The sequence below is a fragment of the Hypomesus transpacificus genome, unplaced genomic scaffold (assembly GCF_021917145.1).
Source record: "Hypomesus transpacificus isolate Combined female unplaced genomic scaffold, fHypTra1 scaffold_138, whole genome shotgun sequence".
Classification (NCBI taxonomy): Eukaryota; Metazoa; Chordata; class Actinopteri; order Osmeriformes; family Osmeridae; genus Hypomesus; species Hypomesus transpacificus.
The window spans coordinates 47,772-65,915 of record NW_025813712.1 but is presented as its reverse complement, the minus strand read 5'-3'; the positions used below and the strand labels follow the sequence as shown (position 1 = coordinate 65,915).

The window sequence follows — 18,144 nt, the reverse complement described above, 5'->3', positions numbered from 1 at the left end:
AAGCAGTCAACCATTCTCTCAAGACATTTTGATGCGAGGTTTCCCACATAGGCCTACTTGTCGCCACTCTGGACTGGCTAACCTGAGATGCTCCGCAGGGATGTTATCCATTAGTTTTCTCATCCGCTAGTTTCCCACAATTCAGACACAAAACAGGTTGATAACAATTTAGATTTCTCAGACAAACTGATTCTCACACTAAAAGCCATGCTGAAAGTCCACCGTGGGACCAAGAGATGAGATAAGAACCAAAACTGTATCCATAATATAAAATATACAGAAATCCACGTAGAATTTATTCAACCTTTTTTCAACCTTTATTCAACAGTTGTTTTTTGTGTATTAGGGTTAGTATAGCGTACTATTTATTGTTATCTGTAATTTAGGAAATTTTAGTGTTAGGGTTAGTATAGTCGTTTATTTATTGATATCTGTATATTTAGGAAGTTTACTTATCTAAGCTCAGTATAGATGTAAATTTGTTCTGTGTACTTGTATGTTATGCCAGGTGCTTGCGTTGTCTTGTCTTAAGAATTTCAGTGCCCAGTCTAACCTTGTGTTGCTCTCTGCACCTGACAAATAAAAGACTCCAACTGGAACCTCCAACCTATTCTAGGCTATGTGCACATTTTTATAACCAATTCTACGTCGCAATATGAGGTTTTTCCGGGGCTGAAGGGATAGAGTGGCCGCCTCTCGATACCAAGCTCTCCAGTTCGAAGCTCGTCCGACACAGTTCATTTATTTATTTTTCAAATCTAGGAGATGAATACAATGTTAAATTCCATACAGAGTTCTTTGTGGTTTAGTGATAAGAAATTACACAATAAAACAATTACAGTTTTTCATGATTGCTAAAACACATTTCTTGAAGCAGTCAACCATTCTCTCAAGACATTTTGATGCGAGGTTTCCCACATAGGCCTACTTGTCGCCACTCTGGACTGGCTAACCTGAGATGCTCCGCAGGGATGTTATCCATTAGTTTTCTCATCCGCTAGTTTCCCACAATTCAGACACAAAACAGGTTGATAACAATTTAGATTTCTCAGACAAACTGATTCTCACACTAAAAGCCATGCTGAAAGTCCACCGTGGGACCAAGAGATGAGATAAGAACCAAAACTGTATCCATAATATAAAATATACAGAAATCCACGTAGAATTTATTCAACCTTTTTTCAACCTTTATTCAACAGTTGTTTTTTGTGTATTAGGGTTAGTATAGCGTACTATTTATTGTTATCTGTAATTTAGGAAATTTTAGTGTTAGGGTTAGTATAGTCGTTTATTTATTGATATCTGTATATTTAGGAAGTTTACTTATCTAAGCTCAGTATAGATGTAAATTTGTTCTGTGTACTTGTATGTTATGCCAGGTGCTTGCGTTGTCTTGTCTTAAGAATTTCAGTGCCCAGTCTAACCTTGTGTTGCTCTCTGCACCTGACAAATAAAAGACTCCAACTGGAACCTCCAACCTATTCTAGGCTATGTGCACATTTTTATAACCAATTCTACGTCGCAATATGAGGTTTTTCCGGGGCTGAAGGGATAGAGTGGCCGCCTCTCGATACCAAGCTCTCCAGTTCGAAGCTCGTCCGACACAGTTCATTTATTTATTTTTCAAATCTAGGAGATGAATACAATGTTAAATTCCATACAGAGTTCTTTGTGGTTTAGTGATAAGAAATTACACAATAAAACAATTACAGTTTTTCATGATTGCTAAAACACATTTCTTGAAGCAGTCAACCATTCTCTCAAGACATTTTGATGCGAGGTTTCCCACATAGGCCTACTTGTCGCCACTCTGGACTGGCTAACCTGAGATGCTCCGCAGGGATGTTATCCATTAGTTTTCTCATCCGCTAGTTTCCCACAATTCAGACACAAAACAGGTTGATAACAATTTAGATTTCTCAGACAAACTGATTCTCACACTAAAAGCCATGCTGAAAGTCCACCGTGGGACCAAGAGATGAGATAAGAACCAAAACTGTATCCATAATATAAAATATACAGAAATCCACGTAGAATTTATTCAACCTTTTTTCAACCTTTATTCAACAGTTGTTTTTTGTGTATTAGGGTTAGTATAGCGTACTATTTATTGTTATCTGTAATTTAGGAAATTTTAGTGTTAGGGTTAGTATAGTCGTTTATTTATTGATATCTGTATATTTAGGAAGTTTACTTATCTAAGCTCAGTATAGATGTAAATTTGTTCTGTGTACTTGTATGTTATGCCAGGTGCTTGCGTTGTCTTGTCTTAAGAATTTCAGTGCCCAGTCTAACCTTGTGTTGCTCTCTGCACCTGACAAATAAAAGACTCCAACTGGAACCTCCAACCTATTCTAGGCTATGTGCACATTTTTATAACCAATTCTACGTCGCAATATGAGGTTTTTCCGGGGCTGAAGGGATAGAGTGGCCGCCTCTCGATACCAAGCTCTCCAGTTCGAAGCTCGTCCGACACAGTTCATTTATTTATTTTTCAAATCTAGGAGATGAATACAATGTTAAATTCCATACAGAGTTCTTTGTGGTTTAGTGATAAGAAATTACACAATAAAACAATTACAGTTTTTCATGATTGCTAAAACACATTTCTTGAAGCAGTCAACCATTCTCTCAAGACATTTTGATGCGAGGTTTCCCACATAGGCCTACTTGTCGCCACTCTGGACTGGCTAACCTGAGATGCTCCGCAGGGATGTTATCCATTAGTTTTCTCATCCGCTAGTTTCCCACAATTCAGACACAAAACAGGTTGATAACAATTTAGATTTCTCAGACAAACTGATTCTCACACTAAAAGCCATGCTGAAAGTCCACCGTGGGACCAAGAGATGAGATAAGAACCAAAACTGTATCCATAATATAAAATATACAGAAATCCACGTAGAATTTATTCAACCTTTTTTCAACCTTTATTCAACAGTTGTTTTTTGTGTATTAGGGTTAGTATAGCGTACTATTTATTGTTATCTGTAATTTAGGAAATTTTAGTGTTAGGGTTAGTATAGTCGTTTATTTATTGATATCTGTATATTTAGGAAGTTTACTTATCTAAGCTCAGTATAGATGTAAATTTGTTCTGTGTACTTGTATGTTATGCCAGGTGCTTGCGTTGTCTTGTCTTAAGAATTTCAGTGCCCAGTCTAACCTTGTGTTGCTCTCTGCACCTGACAAATAAAAGACTCCAACTGGAACCTCCAACCTATTCTAGGCTATGTGCACATTTTTATAACCAATTCTACGTCGCAATATGAGGTTTTTCCGGGGCTGAAGGGATAGAGTGGCCGCCTCTCGATACCAAGCTCTCCAGTTCGAAGCTCGTCCGACACAGTTCATTTATTTATTTTTCAAATCTAGGAGATGAATACAATGTTAAATTCCATACAGAGTTCTTTGTGGTTTAGTGATAAGAAATTACACAATAAAACAATTACAGTTTTTCATGATTGCTAAAACACATTTCTTGAAGCAGTCAACCATTCTCTCAAGACATTTTGATGCGAGGTTTCCCACATAGGCCTACTTGTCGCCACTCTGGACTGGCTAACCTGAGATGCTCCGCAGGGATGTTATCCATTAGTTTTCTCATCCGCTAGTTTCCCACAATTCAGACACAAAACAGGTTGATAACAATTTAGATTTCTCAGACAAACTGATTCTCACACTAAAAGCCATGCTGAAAGTCCACCGTGGGACCAAGAGATGAGATAAGAACCAAAACTGTATCCATAATATAAAATATACAGAAATCCACGTAGAATTTATTCAACCTTTTTTCAACCTTTATTCAACAGTTGTTTTTTGTGTATTAGGGTTAGTATAGCGTACTATTTATTGTTATCTGTAATTTAGGAAATTTTAGTGTTAGGGTTAGTATAGTCGTTTATTTATTGATATCTGTATATTTAGGAAGTTTACTTATCTAAGCTCAGTATAGATGTAAATTTGTTCTGTGTACTTGTATGTTATGCCAGGTGCTTGCGTTGTCTTGTCTTAAGAATTTCAGTGCCCAGTCTAACCTTGTGTTGCTCTCTGCACCTGACAAATAAAAGACTCCAACTGGAACCTCCAACCTATTCTAGGCTATGTGCACATTTTTATAACCAATTCTACGTCGCAATATGAGGTTTTTCCGGGGCTGAAGGGATAGAGTGGCCGCCTCTCGATACCAAGCTCTCCAGTTCGAAGCTCGTCCGACACAGTTCATTTATTTATTTTTCAAATCTAGGAGATGAATACAATGTTAAATTCCATACAGAGTTCTTTGTGGTTTAGTGATAAGAAATTACACAATAAAACAATTACAGTTTTTCATGATTGCTAAAACACATTTCTTGAAGCAGTCAACCATTCTCTCAAGACATTTTGATGCGAGGTTTCCCACATAGGCCTACTTGTCGCCACTCTGGACTGGCTAACCTGAGATGCTCCGCAGGGATGTTATCCATTAGTTTTCTCATCCGCTAGTTTCCCACAATTCAGACACAAAACAGGTTGATAACAATTTAGATTTCTCAGACAAACTGATTCTCACACTAAAAGCCATGCTGAAAGTCCACCGTGGGACCAAGAGATGAGATAAGAACCAAAACTGTATCCATAATATAAAATATACAGAAATCCACGTAGAATTTATTCAACCTTTTTTCAACCTTTATTCAACAGTTGTTTTTTGTGTATTAGGGTTAGTATAGCGTACTATTTATTGTTATCTGTAATTTAGGAAATTTTAGTGTTAGGGTTAGTATAGTCGTTTATTTATTGATATCTGTATATTTAGGAAGTTTACTTATCTAAGCTCAGTATAGATGTAAATTTGTTCTGTGTACTTGTATGTTATGCCAGGTGCTTGCGTTGTCTTGTCTTAAGAATTTCAGTGCCCAGTCTAACCTTGTGTTGCTCTCTGCACCTGACAAATAAAAGACTCCAACTGGAACCTCCAACCTATTCTAGGCTATGTGCACATTTTTATAACCAATTCTACGTCGCAATATGAGGTTTTTCCGGGGCTGAAGGGATAGAGTGGCCGCCTCTCGATACCAAGCTCTCCAGTTCGAAGCTCGTCCGACACAGTTCATTTATTTATTTTTCAAATCTAGGAGATGAATACAATGTTAAATTCCATACAGAGTTCTTTGTGGTTTAGTGATAAGAAATTACACAATAAAACAATTACAGTTTTTCATGATTGCTAAAACACATTTCTTGAAGCAGTCAACCATTCTCTCAAGACATTTTGATGCGAGGTTTCCCACATAGGCCTACTTGTCGCCACTCTGGACTGGCTAACCTGAGATGCTCCGCAGGGATGTTATCCATTAGTTTTCTCATCCGCTAGTTTCCCACAATTCAGACACAAAACAGGTTGATAACAATTTAGATTTCTCAGACAAACTGATTCTCACACTAAAAGCCATGCTGAAAGTCCACCGTGGGACCAAGAGATGAGATAAGAACCAAAACTGTATCCATAATATAAAATATACAGAAATCCACGTAGAATTTATTCAACCTTTTTTCAACCTTTATTCAACAGTTGTTTTTTGTGTATTAGGGTTAGTATAGCGTACTATTTATTGTTATCTGTAATTTAGGAAATTTTAGTGTTAGGGTTAGTATAGTCGTTTATTTATTGATATCTGTATATTTAGGAAGTTTACTTATCTAAGCTCAGTATAGATGTAAATTTGTTCTGTGTACTTGTATGTTATGCCAGGTGCTTGCGTTGTCTTGTCTTAAGAATTTCAGTGCCCAGTCTAACCTTGTGTTGCTCTCTGCACCTGACAAATAAAAGACTCCAACTGGAACCTCCAACCTATTCTAGGCTATGTGCACATTTTTATAACCAATTCTACGTCGCAATATGAGGTTTTTCCGGGGCTGAAGGGATAGAGTGGCCGCCTCTCGATACCAAGCTCTCCAGTTCGAAGCTCGTCCGACACAGTTCATTTATTTATTTTTCAAATCTAGGAGATGAATACAATGTTAAATTCCATACAGAGTTCTTTGTGGTTTAGTGATAAGAAATTACACAATAAAACAATTACAGTTTTTCATGATTGCTAAAACACATTTCTTGAAGCAGTCAACCATTCTCTCAAGACATTTTGATGCGAGGTTTCCCACATAGGCCTACTTGTCGCCACTCTGGACTGGCTAACCTGAGATGCTCCGCAGGGATGTTATCCATTAGTTTTCTCATCCGCTAGTTTCCCACAATTCAGACACAAAACAGGTTGATAACAATTTAGATTTCTCAGACAAACTGATTCTCACACTAAAAGCCATGCTGAAAGTCCACCGTGGGACCAAGAGATGAGATAAGAACCAAAACTGTATCCATAATATAAAATATACAGAAATCCACGTAGAATTTATTCAACCTTTTTTCAACCTTTATTCAACAGTTGTTTTTTGTGTATTAGGGTTAGTATAGCGTACTATTTATTGTTATCTGTAATTTAGGAAATTTTAGTGTTAGGGTTAGTATAGTCGTTTATTTATTGATATCTGTATATTTAGGAAGTTTACTTATCTAAGCTCAGTATAGATGTAAATTTGTTCTGTGTACTTGTATGTTATGCCAGGTGCTTGCGTTGTCTTGTCTTAAGAATTTCAGTGCCCAGTCTAACCTTGTGTTGCTCTCTGCACCTGACAAATAAAAGACTCCAACTGGAACCTCCAACCTATTCTAGGCTATGTGCACATTTTTATAACCAATTCTACGTCGCAATATGAGGTTTTTCCGGGGCTGAAGGGATAGAGTGGCCGCCTCTCGATACCAAGCTCTCCAGTTCGAAGCTCGTCCGACACAGTTCATTTATTTATTTTTCACCAAACACCAAAACTCATTTTTCGCCTTTATAGACGTTGGATGGGACCGGGAAACTCGCTGTTGGCCGTCATGGAGACTGGATTCCGGGTGACGACCTGGTCCAACGTTGGCCCCCATTCATTTGGACTTTGCGTCGGCAGGCTGGGGTTCACCGGGCTCAGCAACTCCTTCTGGTCCTCTACTGTGAACACACACACACACACACACACACACACACACAAACACACACACACACGAAGCAGGCGGCCAGGACACTGAACCTAGCTCTTCAAGAAAGGGCCCCACCTCGGTATTTTTTTTCGTATTTCTGTTTTTTTTGTTGCTTAAGACTCAATAAGAGAAAGTGGCCATATTTAAATAATGTTATTTAAAAAAATTCCGGGGGAGCATGCCCCCGAACCCGTCTAGAAGTTCTGACTCATGACCTCAGTATTTTTTGGGCTCTGCGTACGGCCCTGATCCCACTCACCCCAACTCTCCATCTGCCTGCCTACGCGCTCTGCTTGCTACCTGCCTCGGTGTTTGTGAGACAAATATATTGGTGGAGTTAAGAGTAGACTACCTATGAAGAGAAAACTTAGATTAAAAGTTAGGCCATCACAAGCGGATGTAAATGTGTTATCTTATTAACACCACATTACATACAATGTTAAATGATGGATTCCTTGTGGCTGAATATGAATAATCTGTACTGGGAGTGTGACGCGATGACGTCACATTCAGAATAATCCATGCCTTAATAAAGGTGATGGCATGAAGATAGGCTATATGAATTATACATTATATATTCTATTTTTTTTGCATGTTGACACGTGGTAAGACTTATACAAGTTTTTAAAGTAATTGAATAGGTCATTAAATAATGTGGGCTACACTTAACTAAAATGATAACCATAGCGAACTTACGTGGACTACAAATATGGCGCATATTAGCGTTAAAACATATTGGCGGGGTTGTGGGAAATGTATTTCTTTTTTACTTTCAATTTAAAAACTAATTTTTTGAGAAGATCTTTGTCCTCAGTTACATTTAAATCACTTAATATGACAAATATACATTCATTGGTCTTTTATGAAAGACAAAATGTATCAGTACTCGAAAAGTCAACATTTAAATATCTTTATATGTAAACTTTACTTAACATTATTTGACATCATAATCTTCGAACATGGTTCCAGTATGATGTGAAGAGTGTCAATATTGGTCTAAATACAAAATCCCAGGATGATCCTAGCTTCAGATAGGAAAGGAAATTGAATTGAAAACCAAAACCTGCGAGCCGCTGGCCCTCCCCGCAATGGGAAGGCGGAGCCAGCGCGCTCCCTTACCTAACAGTGAATCTAAAACAAAAACCCGAAAACGTTAGCTTGGTCACCAACTCACCCATGTTATAAGTTAAGTGTTATGTTCTATCACTCATTTACAAATAATGCTCTGTGCTCTGCTGCAGTCATGCTCTGGAGGCAGCCTTCGTTGCAATTGACTCGCCTGGACCATTACAGGTAGAGATCAAAGGGAGAAAACACACAGTATACATTACAGTATATCAAGTTAGGTCTCAGGCGATTACAGCTGTGACTGAGTGATTCAGATCCAAGTGACTTGAATTCAATTCTCTGCATCCTCCTCCTCATCACTATCATCATCATCCGAGCTGTTGCCACGTTGCCAGTCCATGTCTTCTTCCATTTCCCTGTCCTCCTCTTCCACCAGCCTGTTACTTGGTTTGAGAGTGCATCTGTAGGTGCCTGCTATGGTCTGCTGTTGGAGTCTCAGGTCTTGCAGTCTTCTTTTTAGTGCACTGATGAGGCCCTTGGACCCCTCCTCGGTTAATCCATTTGGCAAGCCTGGAAATGTTGTCAATTTATGTTGAAATTAATTTACCGAAGACTATACTAGCAGGATTGGTTTCCACTTAAATAGTTTGACCTATAAATTTGAAAGTGCATGTAGCCAGATCATTTGATTTACACTTACTTCCTGTCTGTGTGCTCACTAAAACAGTGCCCATCAGTGTCTGGACCTTTGCCACTGAGTCCTTGAGGTACTGGCAGTGCTGCTGCATCTCCTTCACAAGGATCTGCTTTTCCTCTTTTAGTCGTGAGGCAAGCATTACGTGGTCAAAGAGCTTCTTCTTTGTGAGGATGTCCACACCGTCTGTCAAGGAATAAAAACATTTGACATTAATAAACTAATTTGATGACATTTTACATGCATACTTAAGTTAAATCTTGATGCAACACCTGTGTTCTGTTCCTGCCAAGGCCAGATCATGCTCTCTGCAGCTTTGTTAGAGAGTTTCTGCACAACTAACTCTGTGTCCACAGGGTCACCATCAGGCTGTTGGTTGTATCTCTGGATGTCTTCCAGCAACCGTTTCTTTTCCTGGGCTATCTTTTGAGTTATTTTCTGTCGCCTTTTGTTGCGATCTGCAAATACAGTAAAAACAATAGTACGTAAAAAGAGCTGCCATGGTAATGAAGATATATCAGTATAGCCTAAGATTTATCTGCATTAGTTATGTTTACACTATACATACCATTCTGTCTGTAAAGGTAGTGCTTTTTCTGACAAATGCTCAAAAAGAGTGCTTCGATTGTGATCTGCAAACTTTGAGCATCAACAGGACCAGGTGCTGTGCTTCCTTGATTAAAGATAAAATAAATACACTTTTAACATTTAGGCTACAGATATGCAGATATTACAACCAAGTGACTGAGAGTGTTTATGAATTGAGTATTTTTCTTACTGCTACTGGCCCACTGCTTGACTTCAACAACCCATTGTTTCAGCATGTCATCACAGCAATGCAACTGCTCCTTTATTGTCTTCAGGCTCTCAGCTACATCCACAGTCTTCTCTACTGTCTGAAAACAACAATACAGAAGGTCTCTTAAACTACCAGAGGTCCTGTACCACTACAATTTCTACTAGGGGGTACTATAACAACCTGATGCATTTTGGGTATAATAAGTAAAAGTTACGTTTATATGTAACTGCTTTAAAAAGTTAATCATCTTCAGTATGTGAACATACCTTCTTGAATCTAGAAGACAAGGCTATATGGAGGCCATTCTCTTTCCGTTCATTCCACCCCATAGCATGGACAGTCAGCATGTCAGTTCTTACTGTGAAGAACAAAACAAAATCACAATACCATTTTGTAAAACATGTACATTTGCAGGCTGGCAGGGGGAAATAAGCTTACAAACCTGACTTGGCCATATACTTGGTGGTAAGGGCACATCTGGAGAGAAAACTATTCACTTGCTCTACTTCTTCACCGAGAGTGGTGCCGGCGCCCTCCTGGTTCCTTGCAGTCCACAGAATCTACAGGAAGAAGATAATGTGTAAAGCGGTGTGGACACACGTTATTGAAGCATATCCTGAGATTACCAACTTTAGAGGGCAGCACTTAGGGGCTACAGAAAAACTTTAAATACACTCCTAGGTTGTTGTATGGGTCAGTCCAGACCACTGTGGTATGGCTATTGTCTTTTATTATGGCATTTTACACTCAGTTTGCCACATCATACTCTAAAATGTATGGTCAAGTAGCTAAAAGCGTCACCTCGCATTTTGTATCGTGGGCTTTGGCATGCATCACAGACAAGCAATGCCTCATTTCCTGAAGGGGTTGAAGATGCGTCAGGGCCTCTGACACTTTTGTCAAGTATGGCACATATCGGCAGGTCACATCCATGGCCAAAAATGTAGCACTCTGGAACTCTTTTTGGAGAAACATTGGATATGCAAAGATTTCTCCTCTATACATATTCAGACCTTTAAAAAAAGCACAATGCACATGAAAGAGGCTTTAGATCATAATATAAATATATATTATTTTATTTTTTTACTACTACTTAATCAGACCCCTACCAACCTTTGAGAAGAAATCCATGTCTACACACAGCAATTTCCACACCTTCTTCATCCAACTTGTTGGCCCGCTTTGAAGTCTCTCTTGCTGCATTCCATTGGGTGTCACCACACATCGCTTTTCCTGCGGTCTACCAAAGTAAATCATTTGAACATGACAATAGTTAATTCAAGTACACTAGATTGCAGGACTGTTCACGCAAACACACAAACTTTAACTGTCAAGATTTTGTCATTGCCTGACCTATCTTACATTTGAAGGATAAAGCAATATGCAATATGAATGTACTGTGCCCCCTGGATAAGAATCTAGTGCTGTATCCCCACCTGATCATAGACTTCCTTCTCCAAAGGCAATCGTGTTTTCTACTTTAACTTTAATTAGAACAAAATAATCCCAATAAATGTTGTTCAGAATAATGTAAAACGTACACTCTTGACAGTTCCCCGGACCTCCTCAACAAAACTGGACACCTCAGAGTCTCGGGCTAAAAACACTCCATCGAAGAACCCTGGCTCTTCACTCCTTTAAGACAATGTATTATGGACTACCTTTGTAATAGGACCTTTTATTTATGTAGCACTTATCAAAAAAAACATTGACATTAACAGTGTCATTAACAGCTGGACATACTGTATATTAACTACATTGGCTGTTCATAATGTGTGCACAGAACTCACTGGTTTGTTTTCTGGAACCTGTACAACTTTCTGTTGCCATCCACAGAACAGCCACCATTTCAGGGCAACAGGCTGGACAGACCAATGGCTCCTTTCCAGGAAGTTGGTTCTCTTCATAGTTGCAGTACACAAATTGCAGGAAACTTCTCTGAAATGGATCTGCATTCACTTTGCCAGTCTAAAGACAATAATATAATACAGCTTTCAAAAACGATAAACTACATCTTTGCCTTTGTATGTTTTGTGTTTTGTATGCAACTTTTCAAATGCATAAGGATGCAAATGACTATTTTGTGTGGTAAGGTCTTCAGTCTATAATCTGAAATATGTACTACCTACTACAGCCACTTGTGGACCTTGAACTGCTTTTTACTTACTCTTCCATATTGCTTTGTTCTCTGGTCCAACATTGCTGTAAAGGCTTGTCTGGACATTCCTGGAGCTGCTGTCTTCATAGCCTCAAAGGAATGGAAGAGATCTTGGTGGAACAGTGTCTGTGCCTGCATGGTAGCAGGCCAGTAACCACTCTTTACAAAGTCACTGACTTCTAGAGCCCATTTCTGGTTGCAATGTTTGCATGTTAGCACCGGAATATTATCACGTGGGTAGGCAGAAAAAGCAGTTAAAGTAGTGTAACCCTTCTGATTCATGTATTTTAAATAGGCCTCCATGTATCTTATATGAACTGGTAAGAAGGAATACTGTTCCTATATAGACAAAACAGAAGCTGCTTTACCTCTTCTGTCTTGAGATGTTCAAGAAATGTATCTACACTCTTGAGCTCATCCTCCAATTCCATCAACTGCAAATCACTCATCATTGAGTTGAAAGAGTAGACAGACAAGTGGGCAGATGGCGAGTGGGATGTTTCTCTGGGACACAAGAAAGTGCAATATTAGAACACTTTGAATACAAATAGTAGATAATAGACTCGGAAGTACAAGGAGGCCAGGAACGTAGGTACCAGGTTGTAAAAACAACGATCTGGCGGTGAGTGGAGGGCAAACCAGGGTATGTCACCGCAAGTTATTGGGAAACTGGACCGCAGGTGTGGATCTTGTGCAGGTAGGGTGGACTGGATCACTGGAGCCTGGAGATTCACACAAACAGAAAGACAAACAGAAAGACAAACAGAAAGACAGGCAGAGCCTGTGGAGGGCGTAACACAGGTAGACAGAGGTAGGTGGACACAGGTATACACAGGTACGTCCTGACAAATTATTAAAATAGGCAGTAAGGCAAGGATATGGTGAGGTAATAATATGGTAAGGTAATAAGGATATCGATATCGTTTCCAGAAAATGCGTGACTTCAGCTGCAAGTAAGAAAAGATAAAAAATACAATACAATAAATGTCATACCTAGCAAGCTATGAGATGTAAAAAGGACCACGCCAGCCAAGATAAACATTGGTTTGAGTCCAATGAAAGTGCACCGGTTCATGACCTTGCATGACATAACGTTAGACTACCTAACTAGCTAGCACAGTGTATTAGCCTATTTTTGCAGTTTACAAAGTCAATTAATTTATATTGGTGATGCAAAGCACCGGGCAATGTACGTCAAACATGATAACATTAAACCAACCTAAAAACAAACAAAAAAAAACTGTATAGTAGGATAGTATCTTAAATATATGTTTACCTCATCGATAATAGCTTACCTTTTCAGTACGAGAGAGCGAAGGTTTGGGTGACAAGAAGTAGTTCCAGCCAGATATTGAGCGTCAAACTTTTAGGCGACTTCTGTGTAATAATAAAATTACAATAATGTTGGATAATTTATAGGTTTTGCTGTCAGTGCATTTGACATAATTGCTTCCATGCGCTTAAAATTATGATTAAAATAAAATGATATTCCTCCCCCGATGGGAGATTTTTTCTCTCTTTTTTTTATGCATATAGGCTTACCTTTTTAGATCGGTTTATTTGGTATCAGTCCATTTTATAAATAACTTTTATGTCCTTAAATAAGGTTTATGTCATTTATAACGTTTATGTCTTGGATATAACAAAAAAAATCATGTTGAAAGCACATCGGCCGGATTTTTATGAAATCACCCGACTTATTATGGTGACGCTTCGTAAAAATCCGAAAGCCGCTCATCAAAATCTATGGCAGACCTAATGCGTCAAAATACGACGCCATAGTTCACAATTTTCTACGGGAAAAAAAAGCAAGATTCCTACAGCTAGCTTAGCAAACAAGCTAGCTAGTTAGCTAACTGTTAGTTAGGCTTCTGAACTGTGTGGCACGGTTTGGTTAGCTGGCTAGCGACCTATTCTAGACAATATCATTCTTACCTGTTTATAGACCAAATTATAGATCCTAAACTGAGTTATTACGTTTGTTTCAAAACCCGTCTAATTCTACATTTCCTCCATTCGACGCCATTTTGAGATTCTGTGGAAAGTTGAACCACCCCTCGTCGGATAACATGAAGCCGTTAACGTCATTGGCTGCTTCAAGTCAGCCGGCTGCAGACATTGTCAAATCGAACGCACCTAATATAACACGCGTTTAGCTTGATCAAGTAATGTTTTTTTGTTTGTTTGTTTTGAGAGAACTTACTCTTTATGGTCCGTGTACCTTGTGGCCATTGGTTTTTCTATTTTGCTACCCGTGTTGACAAACGCAAAATAGGGCCGTAATATCGTTTTGTCATTTTAGTAACTCAAACACATTTAAGTATTACGGCTTGTTTTTGGTTGTTTTGTTTTTTTGGGAATAATGACATAACAATATAACACAAATGGTATAACGAGCCATTAATCGCTGTTTTGATTATTCCATATCCTTTATGCTAATATCTGCAAAAAAATGAAAAATAGCCTCGTAATATCGTTTTGTCCATTTTGGATGTCAGAACCAGATTATGGGGAAAGGCTTGGTTTCCGTTGTTTTGTTTCATTTTGGAATTACGGAATATCCATATAACACAAACGGTATAACGAGCCATTTACTCATTTGTTTGATCGGCCGTATTATGCACACTGGCACAAGTGAAAGAGAGAGAGAGGGGGAGAGACGTGTAATGATTGGGGGTGTTATTACTATCGAACACCAGAGAGCAGCAACGACTAGCTAAAAAAAAAAATGTCCTGTGATCTGTAGGCCTACAATCTTGAAGAATTACCAGCAGGTTCTTTAGCAAAAGACACATACCAAACTGGAGGCACATGTTGACCGAGTTTTCTAGTTGCTACTTAATTAATAAATCTTTGATGAAACCAAGTTTCTTTAAAATATATTAGAAACATTACAAGACGGGGCTCCAGTGTGTGTTCAAACAAGGCCAAACGTGTCAGACGGCATCAGTTGAAAAAGATAATCATACCCTTGCAAGAAACACTCCACGCCTCAACCCTCCCTCCCCCCACCTAAATTACTGCTTTCAGCTCTATTGTACGTTTTAATAAAGTGCATTGAGGCAATCATAGTGAGCAAGTTGAGGTCATGAGGGCTACCTTTGCATTTTACAAAGACACACAACTGACAGATGCACTGTTGTGGATACTGTTTTCAAAGTTCTGATCATATTCAATGTCCAAATTCAACTTCTTCAAAGTCCATAAACAGCACGGAGCAGCAACGAGAGGGTTCCCAGGAAAATCAGATTTTATTTGTCTGTGCTACACTTTTATATCCAACAAATTACACCCCTGAACTTTTAAAACAAATCTTTTGGCCTACTACAATTGTAAATAACCTATGAATTCTGCTCCAATTGGGCCTTGATGCAATGCTATGTCATATTTTCAGCTGTTTCTGCAACATTTTTGGGGACTAACCAGGGACCAAACCAGTTCCTCTATTCTGCCCTACTACATGTGTTTTCCAACACCAGTTGCAATCAACCCTGGGTTATAGCCCTTCACCATTGAATGGTGCCATTCATTCTTCACAGGTCACAGGCATCAAGTCAAAGTGAATAGTAACTGGTCCAACTCCATATCCAAGCCCATGGCATCTGTGGAGGAATACAGTCATCACACTTGTCAAATCCTCCCCACACAAGTCCAATGACTATAATAACGTGTGTGTAGGCCCATGCTATAGCAGGTTGCAGACATACAACACAGATGAGAGTGAATTAGAGATAATGGTAATGGGAGGGTGTTGCACTTTTCTGCTTCTCTTTTTCTCCACTCGCTTCACCTTCTCACGCTTTCCAATTGTTTAAGTCTCTATACTCTATTCTCTCTGTATCCTGCATAAAAGATGACTGTGTACTGTATATCAAAACAATCCGGCATATCAATCCATATATCTCTCCACACTGAGATCCCATCACCCTTCCCCAGCCCACTGCTGTTTTCAACTAACTTATATACTACAACAGTAGTACAACAATCCCTGAAATTCAGATATGGCTTTTGATTTTGGAGTGCCACCCCAAGATTTCAGTGGCCCCATCTGGCCACTCCTATAAAACATTTCTGGGGGTGCTGCTTTTGCCTGTTTATGCTTGCACTGCAATGAAGAAAACGATATGACAACAATGATGTTTAATGTAACTGGCCCTCTAACAGCACCACTGGCCCCAATGTAACTGCCCCCCCCCCCCCCTCATGGTCTAGAACAGGGGTGTCGAACTCCGGTCCTCGAGGGCCGCTGTCCTGCATGTTTTAGATTTTTCCCTGCTCCAACACACCTGATTCAATTAAATGGTTTGTTATAACGACCCTTCATTCAAATCAGGTGAGCTGGATCAGGGAAACATCTAAAACATGCAGGACAGCGGCCCTCGAGGACCGGACTTCGACACCCCTGGTCTAGAACCTAGCTACATTGCAAATCAAGACAAGAGCCTTTTCATAAGGCCCAGTGGCAGACATGCTGTCTGAGGCTGTCAAATATCAGCACTCATGGAATGCCTCCTGTACAATTAAAGTAGGCCTACTTGGTTGGAACTAACTTAATATTTAAATTACGAACAAACAACAAGAAAAATTGTATGTAGACACGCCCCTCTAATTGCATTCATTCTCATTCCTGTGGCTACGGTGGTCTCAAGCTAGTATACTAACTTTAAGCACAGAAGTATAGGCTACTATACGAATCGTCACAAGCAGAACAGTAATTTCCTTTCTCAGGACATTTTAAAATGGTGTGTAACAGCGTTAATGCATTGATGTTGGCTAAACAAGTGTAGTGTTGTACATTGATGGAAAATGTTATGTTTTTTATTAATAAAAAGGGAAGATTTCCTCACTGATTGCCTCAATGCACTTCATTAAAACGTACAACAGAGCTGAAAGGTAATTTAGGTGGGGGAGGGATGGTTGGGGAGGGTTTCTTGCACAGGTATGATTGTCTTTTTCAACTGACACCATCGGGCCCTTTTGGCCTTGTTTGAACACACACTGGAGCCCCGTCTTGTAATGTTTCTAATATATATTAGAGAAACTTGGGTTCATCAAAGATTTATTAACTAAGTAGCAACTAGCAAACTCGGTCAACATGTGCTTCCAGTTTGGTGTGGGTCTTCTACTAAAGAACCTGCTGCTATGTCGTCAAGAGTGTGGGCCTACAGATCACAGGTCGTTGCTGCCTGCTTTACTCTGGAGCAAGGTATACCCTTTATATTTAGACATATTTAGGTGTACAGACACACTCAATTCAATTCACAAGGAATTTACTTTGGTGCAGGTGCATACAGTAAAAAAAAAATTATAAACAATATACAATCAAATCGAGAAGATCTAATTAAATACTGGCAATACAATATAAAATAGAATAAAAAAATACAGAAAAAAATGTAATGGGTGTTAACGTTACAGGTGTATATATATCAGACATTGTATGAATCTCCCTTCACATCTTCACTGAATTATAAACAAGGCAACGCAATTGTGTCAATAATCACTGTAAAATAAACAATCAAGAGTGATGTTGACTTAAAGGGAACCGTAATACTCTGTGCTGGTGCAATGAGGGAGGCCAGTAAAAAACGACGCCGTCTTGCTATGAAAACAGTTATATTCCTCCATAATGTTTATGCAATCAACTCCCTCATTTGCATCAAAAGGACAAGTAAACATCTCTCTCGCATTACCCACGTTGAAACTAAATTCTTCCCTATGTCGACGGAAAGGGAAGGGGGCGTTCAACTTAGACATTCCGACTTTCTGGGCTAGGAAAGATATAACATCGACCAAGCACCCTTGGTCAAGCTCACAGTCTAAGACAACATTGAAATGACGGTCCGCGGTCACATACTGTGCAGAAAACCACTCAGCTAAATGCAAAACCATCCGTCGAAACTGTATAGTTGAGGTGATATGGTCAATACTAGCATCGACAAGGGGGAAAACAACTTGACTTTCGACAGCAACGGACGAGCACCACATAAAAAGTATAATTTCAGTGTCTAAAACAAAGCATGACCAATGATATCTATAGCAACCCATCTGGACGTCAAATAGTCTTGGCATATTGTCGTCTTGGCCTATCATTATCTCTGTTTTAGGAACAGGGCGACAGCCGACAATCACGTGGTTCCAGAAGTCAGGCAGATGTGGAATACACACATATCGATACGCCACTTCCTCAGGCAAATGTTTGTCGGGCCAGTAGCAGAAGGAAAAGCTGTCCTCGGCACCAAGTAGACACCTAAAAGCTGTCGGGAGAGAAATGTAACAATAATCAGTAATTCTCGAGGACAATATTACAATTAGTCATTTAGCAGACGCTCTTATCCAGAGCGACTTACAGTAAGTACAGGGAC

General features: G+C 39.2%; 1 protein-coding gene and 1 long non-coding RNA gene across 8 annotated transcripts; both read right to left on the bottom strand.

Annotated features, from left to right (window-relative positions):
- Positions 1-7,957: 7,957 nt before the first annotated feature.
- Positions 7,958-12,433, bottom strand: LOC124488473. Of its 7 annotated transcripts, none has more exons than XM_047051083.1 (14): positions 12,379-12,421; positions 12,151-12,286; positions 11,792-12,015; positions 11,415-11,592; positions 11,166-11,259; positions 10,738-10,864; positions 10,426-10,637; positions 10,067-10,184; positions 9,891-9,982; positions 9,604-9,721; positions 9,394-9,498; positions 9,098-9,283; positions 8,832-9,011; positions 7,958-8,701 (listed from the first exon to the last, which is right to left on the bottom strand). In XM_047051083.1, the coding sequence occupies exons 6-14, from the start codon at positions 10,847-10,849 to the stop codon at positions 8,463-8,465; spliced, it is 1,362 nt and encodes a 453-aa protein (XP_046907039.1). In that variant the 5' UTR covers positions 10,850-10,864; positions 11,166-11,259; positions 11,415-11,592; positions 11,792-12,015; positions 12,151-12,286; positions 12,379-12,421; the 3' UTR covers positions 7,958-8,462. The 7 variants fall into 7 exon arrangements, with proteins under 7 accessions (XP_046907039.1, XP_046907040.1, XP_046907033.1 ...); XM_047051084.1 differs by having other exon boundaries at positions 11,792-11,914; XM_047051077.1 differs by lacking the exon at positions 11,166-11,259 and having other exon boundaries at positions 12,379-12,433.
- Positions 12,434-12,688: 255 nt separating this feature from the next.
- LOC124488483 lies at positions 12,689-13,844 on the bottom strand. The gene is made up of 3 exons (XR_006958709.1): positions 13,718-13,844; positions 13,078-13,159; positions 12,689-12,729 (listed from the first exon to the last, which is right to left on the bottom strand). It is a non-coding gene; the product is annotated as an uncharacterized LOC124488483 (long non-coding RNA).
- Positions 13,845-18,144: the final 4,300 nt, after the last annotated feature.

Coding starts and splice junctions, on each gene's coding strand:
- LOC124488473 (XM_047051077.1), bottom strand. CDS start 11,579: ATGCAGATCCATTTCAGAGAAGTTTCCTGCAATTTGTGTACTGCAACT. Junction 10,638..10,737: donor ACATGGATTTCTTCTCAAAG/GTTGGTAGGGGT, acceptor CTTTTTTTAAAG/GTCTGAATATGTATAGAGGA. Junction 9,983..10,066: donor CAAGTATATGGCCAAGTCAG/GTTTGTAAGCTT, acceptor TGTTCTTCACAG/TAAGAACTGACATGCTGACT.